Source organism: Hyperolius riggenbachi, chromosome 3 (assembly GCF_040937935.1).
Source record: "Hyperolius riggenbachi isolate aHypRig1 chromosome 3, aHypRig1.pri, whole genome shotgun sequence".
Lineage (NCBI taxonomy): Eukaryota > Metazoa > Chordata > Amphibia > Anura > Hyperoliidae > Hyperolius > Hyperolius riggenbachi.
Genome location: NC_090648.1, coordinates 280,856,394 through 280,874,818, shown reverse-complemented (window position 1 = coordinate 280,874,818; position 18,425 = coordinate 280,856,394). Strand labels below are relative to the sequence as shown.

General features: G+C 42.3%; 1 protein-coding gene across 2 annotated transcripts in view; it reads right to left on the bottom strand.

The window, feature by feature from the left end:
• Positions 1 to 18,425, bottom strand: part of LOC137563668 (V-type proton ATPase subunit S1-like) — a 92,192-nt gene that overhangs the window by 18,702 nt on the left and 55,065 nt on the right. For both annotated transcript variants that reach the window (XM_068276389.1, XM_068276390.1), the window contains exons 7-8: positions 15,135 to 15,367; positions 2,786 to 2,848 (exon numbers count right to left, since the gene is read on the bottom strand). In XM_068276389.1, the coding sequence (XP_068132490.1) occupies positions 2,786 to 2,848; positions 15,135 to 15,367 (296 nt within the window). The remainder of the gene's footprint in view (positions 1 to 2,785; positions 2,849 to 15,134; positions 15,368 to 18,425) is intronic.

Here is an 18,425-nt window from a genome sequence, read left to right as displayed (position 1 = left end):
CACTGTGTGTGGGATGCTGCTCCTACCCTCTTCCGCTCTTCAGCTGTTGGCTCTGCTTCTGTGTACACAGTACAGTACACTGCGTGCTGGAGCTTTTCAGCTGTCGGCTCTCCGTCTTGTGTACAATATAGTACACACTGGAGAAAGTTTAGAAGGGAGACTGTGGTGTAGGCTGCAGCTGCATGGCCTGCATACTAGTCACATGTTCACCACAGGCGCCGGTCTGCAGACGAAATAGCCTACACATCAAATCTGCGAGCACTGGCCCTATAGCAGGCCCTATAGGAACAAGGACACCAGTGCATCTAATGATTCAGGGAACCACATGACCTGACATACGGGGCACAATGGGAGGAGATTCGGGAAAGTGCCCCGAATCTTCTGCCCTAACGACACCCCTGACTAGTCTTAAGACCCACGTGGTGGTGCCTAACCCTAAAAAATCCACCTACTTCACTGCAAATAACATGAATATAAAAAGCTACATATTTCTGATAAAATAAAAAGCCTTACCATAACGTATGCATTAAAAATCTTAAAATGACGGTAATATAAAAATAAGTCAAAAAGCTATATATTTGTTATAGAATAACAATAATGTGTGCATTAAAAAAAAAATTACGTTTATATAAAAAAACAATATATTAAATTAGAAATGTGAAAACTATAATTTATGCATTGTAATTCCGAAAACAAGGTTAATTCAAAAAGCAAAAAATATTTGTAAGCTAATAAGCTTCAAAACTATAATTTACGCATTGTAATCCTAAAACATATTTTAAAATGCTAAAAATAAGTTAAACCGATAGTCAATTTGAATTTCTAAACGATATTTGTTACAAAATTTCTTTTCTAAACGAAAAATTTTGATTACATTGTCACCTCAACTGCTACTTAACAGGTGCCCTAATTTCTTCTCTGGCGCCCAATAGCCAATATTTTGCATTGGAGCCTATGGTGCGACCTTTTAGTCCATTAGCCTTATGCGCCCTTTTTTCCTGTTCCCGAGTTAACGGCCTGTAAATAGGTATCAGGGAGTTACACTACAGTCCAACTACTGAGAAAGTGTCATCTACAGCAATGGATTCTTAACCATTACCGTGATTAAAAAGAAACATAGCCCAGTTCTATGTAGGCTTGCGAATGTACATACACTTGTTTATCTCATCATGTTACATGCCAGTTCCAGGTACCCTTTAATGCCTTTATAGTCAAAGGTGGGCAAAATAGAATTTAACACCTGCTGCTACAATTTTTAATTCTGCTGAGATAATAAGAATAGCAGATTTCAGCCAGAGTACCCATCTAATGTTTTGTTGTATATCTCTAAATTGTGCAAGTGTGTCCAGGCAGGGTGGCACAAGGCTGTATGGTAAAATAAACAACTCAATAGTATATGTTGGATGTTTGATTTCAGAATCAGTGGTGTAACTACAATTCATGTGGTCCCCCTGCAAACCTTTGATTGGATCCCCCAATGTTTACACTGCTTCCAGTGCCTCCCCTTGATCTCCTTAAAGGCCTTGGGGCCCATCTCATAAGGGTCATAATACAAGTGTGGTCATCATGATCTTCACACCCATAAGTGAGGCCACAAAACACCTGATCTGAAGCATAGTCCCCTGTATCGGAGGAAGGGAAGGTTAGTAATTAGGGACCACTGCACAGTTCTGGGCCCCTCCCCTCTAGTTACGCTCCTGTTCAGATTTTGTCTTGTCATACGGTTCTAAAGTTCTGTATTAACCACTTCAGCCTAACTGGACGAAAATTTTCGTCCAGTTAGGCTGCGCGCACTCCCGCAGGTCGCGCGCACTCCCGCTGGCCCTCCCCCCCGTGCGCGCTCCCGCTGCTGGCCGTTAGCCCACCGATCAGTGAAAGGGATTATAAATCCCTTTCACTGATCGTACCCCCCCCCCCCCCCCCCCCCGGAGAAAAGCCGACAGCGTCTCTTCAGACGCTGCGGCTTTTCTGAGCTCTGGTCTCCTTTCTTGTGCCTGGGAGCGAGATCGAACGCTCCCAGGACTTTTTTTTACTTTGGCCATCTTGTGGCCAAATAGCAAATTACACCAAAAACACACTTTGTGTTAAATAAATACATTTTAATACATTAAAAAAAACCTGTTTACCTCCCACACCAAAAAATACCCACATACAAGTTTAAATAAAAAAAAAATTACAATAATAATAATAAAAAAAACAAAAACATAAATAGTTACCTAAGGGTCTGAACTTTTTAAATATGCATGTCAAAGGAGTATATCAATAGGATTTATTAAATTATGGGCTTCTAAATAGTGATGGACGCAAATTGAAAAAATGCACCTTTATTTCCAAATTGAATATCGGCGCCATACATTGTGATAGGGACATAATTTAAATGGTGTAATAAGCGGGACAAATTGGTAAATAAAGTACATAGGTTTTAATTATGGTAGCATGTACTAATTTCAAACTATAATGGCCAAAAGCTGAGGAATAATGATTTTTTTCCATTTCTTTCTTAATATTCCTGTTAAAATGGATTTACAATAAATTAATTCTCAGCAAAATGTATCACCCACAGAAAGCCTAATTGGTGGCGAAAAAAATAAGCTATAGATCAATTCATTGTGCCGAGTAGTGATAAAGTTATTAGCAAATGAATGGGAGGTGAAAGTTGCTCAGATGCAAAAAAAATTCAACCCTGTGGGCTTAAGTGGTTAAGAGTTAAATTTTGCCCATCTGTACTGAAAACATGGTTGATAACAATCATGTTTATTCTGTAAGGAACTTGGTTTATACGTACTGTACTTCAAGAACGGTAAGTCCGCCAGGTACACTCGGAGGAAACGTGTATACTAATGTCAGCCTAAAAAATAAAAAAAAATTGCATTATTATAATAAGATTATATTACACATTATCAAATACATTTGACATTTTGTTGAGGAGGACAGATGTAAGATTACTGCAAGCCATGAAGGAAATAGATGCCTCCTCACAGCAGCTATGTGTACACATAGAGATGAGCGTAATGACCTAATTACGATTTCGCGAAATTTCGCGTAATTAGTGTAATTACGATTATGGCCGTAAGTACATAATCGTAATGAAGAAGGATTTCGCGAAATTTCGCGTAAGCGTAATTTTCGCATTACAATGGTTATTTGTTCATGCCGTAATTTCGCATTAAACGCTACCGTAATTTCGCGTTAAACCGTAACGCTCCGTATAATATAAAAAAGCCGCCGACTTTAAGGGTTAATAGCAAAGCCCCCTTAAATGCTAAGAGCCTCAAATTTGGAGAATATATTAAGGAGATCAGGAGGAATAAGAGGAAAATTTTTTTTTTCAAAAAGACCTTATAGTTTTTGAGAAAATCGATGTTAAAGTTTCAAAGTAAAAATGTATACATTTAAAAACCCGCCAACTTTAACGGTTAATAGCAAAGCCTGCTTAAAGTTTAGGAACACCAAATTCCCAGGGTATATTAAGGGGATCAGTGGGAATAAGAGGAAAACATTTTTTTTCAAAAAGACCTTATAGTTTTTGAGAAAATCGATTTTTTTTTTAACACATTTTATTGAAAGATATATGTTTACAAGGTATATCATTATCAACATGCCATTACATAACATCTATGGGTCAATGGGTTTTCAAACCTCCCGAAACGGGACCCGTTATTACATTTCACTACAGTTCAGCAATGTTAGATACAATATCGTTATATCTCTTCCTTTTAATTTTCCTCCTTTTTTTTTTTCCCCATCCCAACTAACCCCCTTCCTTAACCCCTCCTCCCCCCCTCTGTTGTCCGCTGTTCCAACCCCACACGTCTCCTGTCAATCATTATGGAAAAAGAGACGCTTCTCCTAACTTTGGGCCCTGCACATCCTTAGCTCCCTGCCTAGGATAGCTTTAGTTTGCCCAACTTTCCCAATAAGTCCATTGTGGCATACCATTCTGTATATTTAAAAGGTGTAACTATGTCTTGTATCTCTTCCTTGGAGTAAGTATGTTCAATGAATTTAGCCCAGTTTTTGAAGAACGTTTTTGTTGTTTTTTCCTTATGTGTCATTGCATCCAGTCTGTCCATATTGCACAGTTGTATTAGCTCCTGTTCTATGTCCCACACAGTTGGAATGCTGGGGTAAATCCACTTGTTGTAGATTACTTTTTTGCTTGCTGCAAGAATTAAATGTCCCAATAGAGATGCCTTCTGCTTTACAGTCAATTGTGTTACTTCTGTTGCGTGTTGTTGGACTTCACTTTCATAGTGAAAAAGACAGAGTTGTGGTGTGGTTGTTATATCTCTGTTGCAGATTTGCTTAATATATTTTTGGACCTGACTCCAGTACAATCTAATGGGTTTACATTCCCACATGCAGTGGAAAAGAGAAGCTTGCGGTGTTTGACATTTTGGGCAACATGGTGAGTAATTAGGTGGAGGAGTTTTGTACCGAATGTTAAAGGCATATTTTGCCCTATGGATTAATCTGAAGTGAGAGTCTCTCCAATTTTCATTGCTTATTATCTGTCGATAAAGGTTATTTCCTTCAATAATTTGTGCTAGCAAATCTGGATCCAGAATATCTTTCTGCCAGGCTTTTAGATTGTTTGTCGCACATTGTTCTTGCTGTTGTTTTAGCAGATTTGCTTGTATCATTGACAGGGGGAGTCTGTTTGGTCCTGGGGCCAAAAAGGTATCAAAGCTATTTGGCTTCTGTTCTTTTGTCAAGTTTTTCACCAGGGCTGTCGCATGTGATTTCACTTGTGCGTAGTATAAGAAGTGGTGTTTAGGTAAATTAAACTCTGACCTTAATTCCCCAAAGGTTTTCCATTTTCCCTCAGATAAGTTAAAGAGATGTCCCATTTGTCTGATACCTCTGTCTGCCCATATTCCGAACCCCTCATGGGACATGCTAGCTTGAAAGCCCGGATGCCCCCACAGGGGTGCGTATTTAGAGATCTGGTAGGGCAACCTAAAGCGTTTCCTTATTTCTTTCCATACTATCCATGTGTCCCTTAATACTATACTATGCTTGACCTTCTGCGGTAGTTTGGGATAGGGGGTATGTAGTATTGCTGATAACGCCCATGGTTCTGCAAATGCTTCCTCCAGTTCGGTGTTTGAAAAGGAGCTACTTCCACATATCCAGTCTCTAGCATGTCTGAATAAGCAGGCTAGATTATAATTTCTAGTATTGGGTAGACCTACCCCCGCCCAATTTTTTGGCATCATTAATTTGCAAAGGGCTATCCTATGTTTTTTTCCTGCCCATAGGAATCTAGAAATAGCAGCTTCTATTTTTTTTACATCTAAGTGTTTAAGGAGTATTGGTATGGTCTGTAAAGGGTATAACAGTTTGCCAAAACTTATAGATTTCACAAGGGCTGTCCTTCCCATTAAATTTATGGGTAGTTGTTCCCAATTTTTAAGCTGTTGGACAATTTTATGGATCAGTGGGGGGTAGTTCAAGTCGTACACCGAGCTGGGGGACCTAGATATTTGGATTCCCAAGTACCGTACTTTGTTTGATATTTTGATTCCTATGTTTTTCAAAGGGCTTTGCTGCCTGTGGTTCGTGATTAAGTAGAAGTAATTCACTTTTAGATCTATTAACTTTAAATCCACTTATTTCCCCTACCTCCTCTATTATCTGGAATACCTCGGGTAATTGGGTCTGCGGTTTGGACATAAAGAGTAGTATATCGTCTGCAAACATTGTTTGTGTAACTGTGAATGACCCAATTGTGATACCTTGTATTTTGGATTCTAAGATTTTGGCCATGGGTTCCAGAGCTATGTTAAATAAAAGGGGGGATAGAGGGCAGCCCTGTCTAGTTCCTTTTTGGAGCCTTATTCTTGAGGACAGGAAACCTGGGGTATATAATTGTGCTGTAGGGGCTGATTGGAGAGCTTTTATTAATAACATAAAGGATCCTGAGAATCCCATCTGTTCCAGTACCGCTCCTAACCATTTCCAATTTACATTGTCAAATGCCTTTTCAGCATTTAGAAATAGTACGGCAAAGTCTTTAGAAGTTTTTGGATATAGTTTAGCATAGTCCAATACCATTAGTACTTTTCTTATATTTGCCACTGCTGAACGACATTTGACAAATCCTGATTGGTGTTTTCCTACTAGTTTGGGAAGTACATTCGCTAGTCTTTCTGCCATAATTTTTGTTAAAAGTTTCAGGTCTTGGTTTATTAGGGAGATAGGGCGGTATGATTCGGGTAATAGTGGGTCTTTACCTTGTTTTGGTAGGACTTTTATGTATGCAGTATTGGTGGTATGTGGCATCTTGCCCGTCTGTAGGATTATGTTGAAGACTTTTTGTATATGAGGTGCTATTTCTGTCTGTAGAATTTTGTAGTATTCTGTACCGAATCCATCAGGGCCAGGCGATTTATTGTTGTGCAATTTTTTTATTGTGGTTTGTATTTCTTCTAACGTTACTTGGCTATTAAGGTGTTCTGTTTCTTCTTGTGTCAATTTTGGGAGTTTTACTTTTTGAAGTATGGCTGAAATGTTGCTATGGTCTAGGCTATTAGTTGATTCTGAGTATAGATCTGAATAGAAGTCATGAAATATTTTGTTTATAATTTTGGGGTCATTTTGTAAGTTACCTTTCTTATCTTTTAAAGTTTGTATATTAGAGTTGTCTCTGGAACCCATGGCCAACCTGGTCAATAGTTTCCCCATTTTATTTCCGTATTTATGGAATTGTAAGGACATATAAGATGCCCATATTCTATCTTTCGTCTTGTACCACCTGTCAACGTCTGCTTTAGATTTTACCCAGTTTTGTCTATTTTCCTCTGTGGGATTAGCCTGGTGTTGTTTTCCTGTTTGCCTAGATTTTTCCACCGCTTTTAAGTATTCTGCCTGTGCCTGTTTTTTTTTGTGTGTCACAAATGCTATAATTTTTCCCCTCATTACCGGCTTGGACGCCTCCCATATTAGGAAGGGTGAGTCTACATGAGCTTTGTTGTCTTGTATATATTCCTCCCACCATTGCTTTAAAAGTGCTCTAAACTCTTCGTCCTCATACAACTGTGTTGGAAATCGCCATAATATATCTGATCCCCTTTGGATTACCTCTGCCACGTCAATGGTAATTGGTGCATGGTCTGAGATCAGCAGGTCCTGTATGTCAGCAGCCGTGATTCTGGATAACAAGAATTCAGTGGTTAGAATATAATCTAGCCTAGACCACATGTCGTGGGGTTGGGAATAGAACGTATATTGACGGTCATATGGGTGCAACATTCTCCATGCATCAATTAATTTTAGGTTTTCCTGAAAGGTGGCAAATTGTTTTGCTTTTTTCCTGTAACTCCTGTTTATAGTGGTTTTAACTGTCCTATCTTCTACTAGGTCTAATACTGCGTTATAATCTCCTCCTATGATTTTGTGTGTGGCATTTGAACAGATTATTTTGTTACTAAGATGCTGCAAGAAAGTCAAATTATCTTCTGTTGGTGCATACATATTAAATATATCTATTACATCTGCATTTTGTTGTACCCCTATTCTGACAAGTCGCCCATCAACACCACACTCCGAGTCTATAACTCTGTGTAATATTCTTTTGTGTACCAGTGTTATTGTGCCTGCTTTTCTTTCCACCGTCTCAGAACAATAGACCTCACCTACCCACCATTTTTTCAGAAGTTTAGCGCTTACTGCGGACATATGTGTCTCTTGAAGTAGAGCCACGTCTGCTTTTAATTTTTTGAGGTGTCTGAGTACTTGTGATCTCTTTTCTTTTGCCCGTAGGCCTTTCACATTCCATGAGACTACTCTGAATGTCATGTTCGATGGGCGACTAGTTTACATGGTATTGAGTTTATAATTTCCTTCTGGTTATGCTTAAAGGACTTACGAGGCCAAAATGTCTAAAAAAAGCAAAGTACCTGTAAGCTGTTTAAATGCACGGAGGACGCCGTCCGCGCCCTCCGTGCAGTTCCGCCGGTCCCCTTCCTGAGATCGCCCCCCGCGCCGACCCCGACCCCCCAGGCCGGGTCGGGCTCTCGTGACGCTCTCAATATGGCCGCTTCCATTGGCCGCGGCTGCGCAGTCCGCCTGGCCGCGAGTGCGGCTGCGCAGCTCTACGGCCAACCCCCCGAACCACGCACTGTAGCGTGGATCGGAGGGGTTGGCCGTAGAGCTGCGCAGCTGCACTCGCGGCCAGGCAGACTGCGCAGCCGCGGCCAATGGAAGCGGCCATATTGAGAGCGGCACGAGAGCCCGACCCGGCCTGGGGGGTCGGGGTCGGCGCGGGGGGCGATCTCAGGAAGGGGACCCGGCGGAACTGCACGGAGGGCGCGGACGGCGTCCTCCGTGCATTTAAACAGCTTACAGGTACTTTGCTTTTTTTTAGACATTTTGGCCTCGTAAGTCCTTTAACGTTGGAACAGCAGACAACAGCTCCCACCCTTTCCCCCCCAACAGGTATCCCCCAAAATCCCCAACCTTGCTGAATAAATTTTTTTTGCAGATATAAAACATAAAATACGAACAGTAGTGCAAGGTAAAAACATACATCTCTCCAGTTTGACTTCACTTCTTCCCTGGTGAAGGTCATAATTCTCCTCTAGCTCCCTTTAAACAATGCTCAGACTTGCAATATACCTAACTATTGAAACTCTTGTCTTGTCTCTTATTATTATTTATTCTGTGCAGCACCCACAATACGCTTTATCCCTTTGTTGCTCAGCCATTTTCTTCAACTCCCCCTGTACTATTTCTCGGGCTATTTGGTGGTGAGCCTGTTTGTTTTTCTAGAAAGGTTTCTGCTTCTCCATGAGTTTTGAATATATGCTGCTGTCCTTTGTTGTCTGTTATTCTGAGAACTGCAGGGAACATCAAGGCAAACTTCAGCTTTTTAGTAATGCATTGCGTGCATGCATTGTTGAATTTTTGGCGTTGCTTTGAAATTTCCAGCGAATAGTCATTGAAAAGTCTTAGCGTGACACCTTGGTAGGTCAGCGGGTCTTTAAGCTGCCTGTAAAGTCTCATAATGCAATCTTTCTCTGAGTAGTCCAGATATTTAATCATTATCATTCTGGGTAACTTGTTTTTTTTGTCATCCTTAGGAGGGCCCACTCTATGTGCTCTTTCTACTTTGTATGGCGTATCTATTCCCAAAAGCTGAGGGAGTTCAACCATGCTGAAGTGCATCAGGGTGGATGATGCATGTGACTCAGGTAGTCCCACTACTCTTATATTGCTCCTTCGTGAGCGATTTTCTAAATCTTGCAGTTTATCATGCATTTCTGCATTTTCCTTTTCCAGCTTGCGGATCTTAGTGTTGTGTGTTTGGCAATCATCCTCTATATTAGAGATTCTCTGCTCTGCCTGTTTTAGTTGACTCGCTTGCATCTGCAGCTCTCTATGAACTTTCTTGAGTGACTGCGTCATGGCAGAGTGTATCATGTTTTGCAGCTCAGGGGTCAACTTGGTTACTACTGTCGTGGCTAGTTTGTCTAGCTCTGCATTGCCTAGTTCCCCTTCGTACTCACTGCGGGTTTCCTCTGCTTCGCTGTCCCAATCGCGGACGCTTTGTGTCTCACTATCCCCTCCGTCTGGCTTGTTTCCCTGAGCGCGAGTGTCTCTGCGGCCTGGCTTGCCGGCGGCCATTTTGGCTTCCGAGATGCCCACGTTCTTTCTCCGCCCGGAGCAGGTAAGGTATTTGTCCATCCGACGGGCGAGTCTCCGGCTGGCGTCCTGGATCTCTCCTCTGCCGTTCTGAGTTCCTGCGGGTGCTTTATCTGGCATGGAACGTTTCGGGGCTGAGTTTGTCTAGCGGAGCTCCGCTCTCTCCGTCTTCACATCCAGGCGCCGGAACCGGAAGTGAGAAAATCGATTTTTAAGTTTCAAGGGCAAAAATGTCTTTTAAATGCGGAAAATGTCAGTTTTTTTTGCACAGGTAACAATAGTGTATTATTTTCATAGATTCCCCCAAGTGGGAAGAGTTTTACTTACTTCGTTCTGAGTGTGGGAAATATAAAAAAAAACGACGTGGGGTCCCCCCTCCCAGACCTCTTTAACCCCTTGTCCCCCCTGCAGGCTGGGATAGCCAGAATGCGGAGCACCAGCCGCGTGGGGCTCCGCACCCTGACTATACCAGCCCGCATGGTCCATGGATTGGGGGGTCTCGGAAGGGGAGGGACAGCCAAGCTTTCCCCTCCCCCTCAGAGCCCTTGTCCAATCCAAGGACAAGGGGGTCTTCTCCACCTCCGATGGGCGGTGGAGGTGGAGGCCGCGATTTCCTGGGTGGGGGGTTCATGGTGGAATCTGGGAGTCCCCTTTTAAAAAGGGGTTCCCCAGATGCCCACCCCCCCTCCCAGGAGAAATGAGTATAGAGGTACTTGTACCCCTTACCCATTTCCTTTAAGAGTTAAAAGTAAATAAACACATAGAAAAAGTATTTTAATTGAACAAAAAACATAACCACGAAAAAAAGTCCTTTAATATTCTTAATTAACCATTAATACTTACCTGTCCCTTTAAATAAATGATCCCACGCAATATCCTCGGAAATGTTCTATCAGTTACAATGTAACAAAGTTATTACAATGTAACAACTTTGTTACATTGTAACTACGCCGCACCCGACGTCACTCACCGCCGCCGCCGCCGCGTCTGTGCTGCAGGACCCGACAGAGCTCTGAGCTATAGCTCAGAGCTCTCGAAAGCATCTTTGTATTTGGGCTCCAAGGAGCCCCATTGGTCCTTAGCAGACCAATGGGGTTCCTTCTGATTTGAAGGAACCCCATTGGTCTGCTAAGGACCAATGGGGCTTCTTGGAGCCCAAATACAAAGATGCTTTCGAGAGCTCTGAGCTATAGCTCAGAGCTCTGTCGGGTCCTGCAGCACAGACGCGGCGGCGGCGGCGGTGGTGAGTGACGTCGGGTGCGGCGTAGTTACAATGTAACAAAGTTGTTACATTGTAATAACTTTGTTACATTGTAACTGATAGAACATTTCCGAGGATAATGCGTGGGATCATTTATTTAAAGGGACAGGTAAGTATTAATGGTTAATTAAGAATATTAAAGGACTTTTTTCGTGGTTATGTTTTTTGTTCAATTAAAATACTTTTTCTATGTGTTTGTGTGTTTATTTACTTTTAACTCTTAAAGGAAATGGGTAAGGGGTACAAGTACCTCTATACTCATTTCTCCTGGGAGGGGGGGTGGGCATCTGGGGGACCCCTTTTTAAAGGGGACTCCCAGATTCCACCATGAACCCCCCACCCAGGAAATCGCGGCCTCCACCTCCACCGCCCATCGGAGGTGGAGAAGAGCCCCTTGTCCTTGGATTGGACAAGGGCTCTGAGGGGGAGGGGAAAGCTTGGCTGCCCCTCCCCTTCCGAGACCCCCCAATCCATGAACCATGCGGGCTGGTATAGTCAGGGTGCGGAGCCCCACGCGGCCGGTGCTCCGCATTCTGGCTATCCCAGCCTGCATGGGGGACAAGGGGTTAAAGAGGTCTGGGAGGGGGGACCCCACGTCGTTTTTTTTTTATATTTCCCACACTCAGAACGAAGTAAGTAAAACTCTTCCCACTTGGGGGAATCTATGAAAATAATACACTATTGTTACCTGTGCAAAAAAAACTGACATTTTCCACATTTAAAAGACATTTTTGCCCTTGAAACTTAAAAATCGATTTTCTCAAAAACTATAAGGTCTTTTTGAAAAAAAAATGTTTTCTTCTTATTCCCACTGATCCCCTTAATATACCCTAGGAATTTGGTGTTCCTAAACTTTAAGCAGGCTTTGCTATTAACCGTTAAAGTCGGCGGGTTTTTAAATGTATACATTTTTACTTTGAAACTTTAACATCGATTTTCTCAAAAACTATAAGGTCTTTTTGAAAAAAAAATAATTTTTCCTCTTATTCCTCCTGATCTCCTTAATATATTCTCCAAATTTGAGGCTCTTAGCATTTAAGGGGGCTTTGCTATTAACCCTTAAAGTCGGCGGCTTTTTTATATTATACGGAGCGTTACGGTTTAACGCGAAATTACGGTAGCGTTTAATGCGAAATTACGGCATGAACGAAACGCGAAATTTCGCGTTGAAAATTACGCTTACGGTATTTTCAATTACGATTTTAATGGCAATTTCGCTACGCTAATTTCGCATCGTAATCGCAAATTTCGCATGCGTACTTATAGTAATGCGAAATTACGAAAATTTCAGCTCAACTCTATGTACACATGCGTAACTGCCCATGGCATGGGCTGCTTTCCTTGCGTTGAAAGACATCCATAGCTATAATTACTAGTCATTCTCGGTCATGTTGATCCAGGGATGTAAACTGATTGCCATCTGGAGTCGGGAAGGATTTTTTTCCCTTTTGGTGCTAATTGGACCATGCCTTGTAAGGGTTTTTTGCCTTCCTCTGGAACAACAGGGATATGTGAGGGGCACAGAGCTGGGACAAGGTCCTTCGGCACCCAAGGCTGAGACACCAAATTGCGCCCCTCCATCCCTGCCGCCCCAGCCGGCACACACTGATTGCTACTAGACTAAGAGGCGCCCCAGGGCCCCCAACCTCCCTAATACCTTAATCTCTAGTTATCTGACTTGCAGTCACTGCCATGTATCCCCTTTTCCTATTTCTTTCTGCTTCAAACACAATTGGGAATGACACCTGAATGAATTGTGCGCCCCCTCCTACACTGCGCCCTGAGGCTGGAGCCTCTCTAGCCTCTGCCTCGGCCCGGCCCTGGGGGCATCCATGTAAAAATAGGGTCAGGAAAAAAGGGTGCGTGATATAGCCGAAATTATACGTTTCTATTTAAAACAACATTTTTCTAAATGTGCAAAATGTTGAACAATCGGAAATGAAACGGCAAAATACTGTGTATAATAACAAACGATATCGGAAATGAAACGGCAAAATACTGTCTATAACAAAAAATGATATTTACACTTGTTTTAACTATAGTAATACAATTGTACATATTACAGGTATTTTACTGCAACTATACCTAACTGCACTATCACACAGATCTCTCCCTATCCCTAACCCCTAGACACCCCTTTGTGGCAATATGCATAATGTAATAAATATATTTTACAAATATTTTACTGTAACTATACCTAACCCTATTCTTACACAGAACCCTCCCTGTACCTATCCCTAACCCCTAGACCCCCCTGGTGGTGCCTAACCCTAAAACCCCCCAATTGGTGCCTAACCCTAAACCCCCCCCTGGTGGCGTCTAACCCTAACCACCCCCAGAGGTGCCTAACCCTAACCACCTCTGGGGGTGCCTAAACCTAACCACCCCCTGGTGCCTAAGCCTAACCACCCCCCTGGTGGTGCCTAAACCTAACCACCCCCCTGGTGGTGCCTAACCCTAACCACCCCCCTGGTGGTGCCTAACCCTAACCACCCCCTGGTGGTGCCTAACCCTAACCACCCCCTGGTGGTGCCTAACCCTAACCACCCCCTGGTGATGCCTAACCCTAACCACCCCCTGGTGGTGCCTAACCCTAACCACCCCCACTGCACAAACACCCTTACACACATCTCTATATATAATTTGCAAGTGTCTCTGCATCTGTCCCTGTGTCAGTGCTTTTTTTCACTGTGCATGTGCAGGGACAGATGCAAAGACACTGCCGAGAGCTGGAGAAGGACGGGGCCAGAAGGGGCAGGTGTGTGTGGGCGCGCAACGTGCGTGCAGCGGGCGCGTGCGGCGGATTAGTGACAGACCTAAGGTCACTAGTAGAAACAATAATATATTTGATACCGTTAAATACTTCACTACAAATAACTTGAATAGAACAATTTATATATTTTTAATACAGTAAATAGCCTTACAATCACGTAAACATTTAAAATATTATGAATAGTAAAAATTATATATTTGTAATAGAATAAATAGCTCTTTACAATCATGTACGCATTAAAAATATTATAAATAGAAAAAGTTATATATTTATAATAGAAAAAATGGCCTTACAATCACGTACGCATTAAAAATCTTAAAATAATGGTAATATTAAAAGCGATATATTAGCAAGATAATAAATCTGAAAACTATAATTTACGCATTATAATTCTGAAAACAAGGTTAAAGGGAAGGTTCAGGGAGGGGATTAAAAAAATAAAAATAAATTTCCACTTACCTGGGGCTTCCTCCAGCCCGTGGCAGGCAGGAGGTGCCCTCGCCGCCGCTCCGCAGGCTCCCGGTGGTCTCCGGTGCCCGACCCGACCTGGCCAGGCCGGCTGCCAGGTCGGGCTCTTCTGCGCTCCATTTCCTGGCACTTCTGCGTCCCACGCCGGCGCGCTGACGTCATCGGACGTCCGCCGGGCTGTACTGCGCAGGCGCAGAACTACTGAACTACTGCGCCTGCGCAGGACAGCCCGGCGGACGTCCGATGACGTCAGCGCGCCGGCGTGGGACGCAGAAGTGCCAGGAAATGGAGCGCAGAAGAGCCCCACCTGGCAGCCGGCCTGGCCAGGTCGGGTCGGGCACCGGAGACCACCGGGAGCCTGCGGAGCGGTGGCGAGGGCACCTCCTGCCTGCCACGGGCTGGAGGAAGCCCCAGGTAAGTGGAAATTTATTTTTATTTTTTTAATCCCCTCCCTGAACCTTCCCTTTAATACCAAAAACGATATATTTGTCATACAGTAAGCTAGAAAACGATATTTAAGCATTATACTTATGAAAACGAAAATGTGCTTATATATTTGTAATACAATAAGCCTGAAAACAATATTTAAGCATTATATTTATGAAAACGAAAATGTACTTATTACACTCCTGAAAGCGAAATTTGAAAATGAAAAAATAAGTTAAAATGAAAGTAAAAACTAGTTTGTAAACAATATTTGTAATAAACCTTATTTTGTAAATGAAAATTTTTTTTAACACGATCCCTGCAACCGCTATTTCTTGGGCACCGAAATTTACTCTTGGGTGCCCAATAGCCGATATTTTTCATTGCAGTGAGTGGGTGCACCCTTTTTGTCCACCAGCCATATGCGCCCTTTTTCCCTGCTTCCTTGTGAGGGGGCAGGCTGGTGTTGTACTTTATTTTCTGGTTGAACTCGATGGACGTATGTCTTTTTTTAACCCAAATAAATATGTAACTTCATATATCTGCTCTGGTATTACTTACGTTGTATTGGAATCAGAACAGGAAGAAAAGCTGGTGTTTGCCAAACGTGCATCAAAAGTCTGATTTGTGAGATCATAAGTTGTACCATTCACAGTGACGTTAAACGATGTTGCATATAACAGGATACAAGTATCTGTTCCATTGGTCACATTTAATGGTGGATATGGAGCTAACACTGTAGTGGAAAGGAGTTCTCGTCCATGGTTATGAACCAGGTCGAAACTCAGAGCAACCTATAATAAATACAAAGAGAATTCAAAATATTGAGGGTGATGTATCAACTAACCAAAGCCTTGCAAAACATTTTATAACGCAGATTTATTGTAACATTAAAGGATCAGTAATACATTCCCTCTTGTGCTACTTAAAATAGTACTGTGTCAGTAGAAAAACATAACGATGTATTTCAAGCGGGTCTTTTAAAGAGACTGTAACAAAAAAAGTGCCCCGGGGGTATATACCTCAGGAGGGGGAAGCCTCTGGATCCTATCGAGGCTTCCCCTGTCCTCCTCCATCCCACAGTGGTCTCGCTGGGCTCCTCCAAAGCCACACCCGACAGTTTGTCAAGCGATACTGGCGCAGGTGCAGTAGCGCTGGAGCCAGGGAGGTAAATATTTACATGGCTGCTGTTCGAAGGGGCCAAGCGAGACCACTGTGGGGCGGAGGAGGACAGGGAAGCCTCAATAGGATCCAGAGGCTTCCCTCTCCCGAGGTAAGTACCCCCCAGGGGCACTTTTTTCTGTTACGGGTTTTCTTTAAACACACAATGTCAGCAGTGTAAAAATCAACAGTAATACTGTAAGGGCAAAGCAGAATGCTTTGCACTATATTATCCTTACTTATTCATGATGTTTAGAACTAAAAAAAATATATAAGAATGGGTCATTTGTGTTTTTTGAGCAATTACATGAGGGCACGAGACTCTGGCACTCCCATCTGGAATTTTATGTGCCTATATGATAGTTGTCTATGCATGTAGAAGACATGCAAGAACTGTTTTTTTGTTTGTTTGTTTGTTTTTTCCTCAACAAAAGTGGACTTCCATCAATGGTATAACTACGGAACTATAGGCACCAGTTCACGTTTAACACTGGGCACCGCAAGCATTGTGTCCTCAACAAATGTGTACTATGAAGCACCAAAATCTGCCAAGAACAGTGTCAGAGAGGTGCAATCAGGGGAGTGGAATAGTTTGGTAATGATTTCCACAATTCACAGCACATATACAGGAGATCCTTACCAACCGAGCATCTGAAGCTGAAGGAGGGCTCCTGGTCGTTCCCCCCCCCCCCCCCCGACCAGTGGCCCTGGTGCAGTTGTAACCTCTGCATCTCCTGTTGCAACACTCCTGGCTTTGATTTGAATTCATAGTGTTCACTGCAGAGTTATTCAAGTTATTCAAAGGTACCAGTCTACCGTAGATGGCACTCCAAAAATGTAACATTGGTAATACTTCATATTACACACAATTGCTCTTATTAAATTCACTTTTTCTCCCATGCTTTCTACTAGGAGATATTTTCACACTTTATCAATAAAATGCTTTTTAAGCCACCAGCAAGCACGAAAAATACCTAGAATAATTTTGACAGTACTTTTTCATCTACTCTTTAGTACTTTTTTAATCAAGAGTGCTGAAATTTGTTAATGATATACATTTGTTTTCCTTTTTAATTTTACTGAAAGACCGTGGCTTATAGATGGAGCCATGATCATTCATTCATAGGCACATTGATTAGCTCAGGGAACACATGTTCTCGTTCACCAATCACAGACAAGTAAGTCTCGGTGGGTGGGTGGGAGCGCACACGTGCACAGCAGCGGTAGATGCAAGAGAGGCATTAAATATCCTGTTTACAGCTAAAAGGCTCAAACAGGACATTTTAAGGAGTTTACTTTGCAGGTAGTGGTTAAATATAGCTAAGATATGCAATATTAAAATTAAAGCATACCTGGATGGATGAAAGCCATGACTGGATAGCTAATTTAAAAGGATACAATGTGTTTAGGAGGGATAGAACAGGGAAAAAAGGTGGAGGGGTTTGTCTCTTTGTTAAGAATTCTCTTACAGCTGTCCTCAACGATGAGATGGAGGAAGATTGCGAAGATGTGGAGTCCGTTTGGGTAAATATTCATGGTGGAAATAAAAGTTGCCAATTGCTTATTGGGGTATGCTACAGGCCACCTCTTATTAATGAAGCTGCAGAACTGCGATTACTACAGCAGATTGAAAAAACTGCAGGTAAAAATGAGGTCATAATTATGGGCGACTTCAACTTTCCAGACATTGACTGGAGTATTGAGGCTACCCATTCTGGTAAAAGCAGCAGATTTCTGGCAGCACTACAGGACAATTACTTGACTCAAATGGTAACTTAACTAACTAGGGGGCATGCGTTACTGGATCTGATCATTTCTAATAGACCAGATAATGTATCAAATGTGCAGGTTCAAGAACATTTGGGAAATAGTGATCACAACATGATAACGTTTGATCTGGTGACTGATAGGCCACGGGGCAGCGGGACCACTAAAACTATGAATTTTAGAAAAGCAAAGTTCACTCAAATTAGGCAGGCACTAAGTTTGGTGAACTGGGATAATGTACTACAAGGGGAAGACACTGAAGGGAAATGGCAAGCTTTTAAACTTATACTCAATCAATACTGTAGTATGTATATCCCATATGGAAACAAAATGTCTAGGAATAAAAAAAGGCCTCTATGGATGAATAGAAAGGTTAAAGATAAAATGAAGAAGAAAAAGAATGCCTATAAGGTCTTAAAACAGGAGGGGACCGAGGCTGCACTAAGCAATTATAAGGAGTGCAATAAAAATTGTAAAAAAGAAATTAGGCAGGCAAAGATTGAAGCTGAAAAACAAATCGCTAAGGATATCAAATCTAACCCAAAAAAGTTTTACAAGTACATTAACTCTAAAAAAAGAACGGTTGACTGTATAGGACTCCTAAAGGATGAGGATGGGAACTCAATGGTGGATGACCATGGTAAGGCAGAGTTATTAAATGCTTTCTTTGCTTCTGTCTTCACAAAAGAAACAGCACTGTTGCAAACTACAGAGGCAGAAGAGTCTCAATCTTCTAACTGTAATATTAAATACTTAACGCAGGAAGAAGTGAAGGCAAGACTAAATAAATTAAAAATAGACAAGGCACCTGGCCCGGATGGCATGCATCCTCGGGTCCCAAGGCAATTAAGTTCAGTTATAGATAAACCCCTTTATCTTATCTTTTGTGACTCTCTTGCAACTGGCAGAGTCCCAGTGGATTGG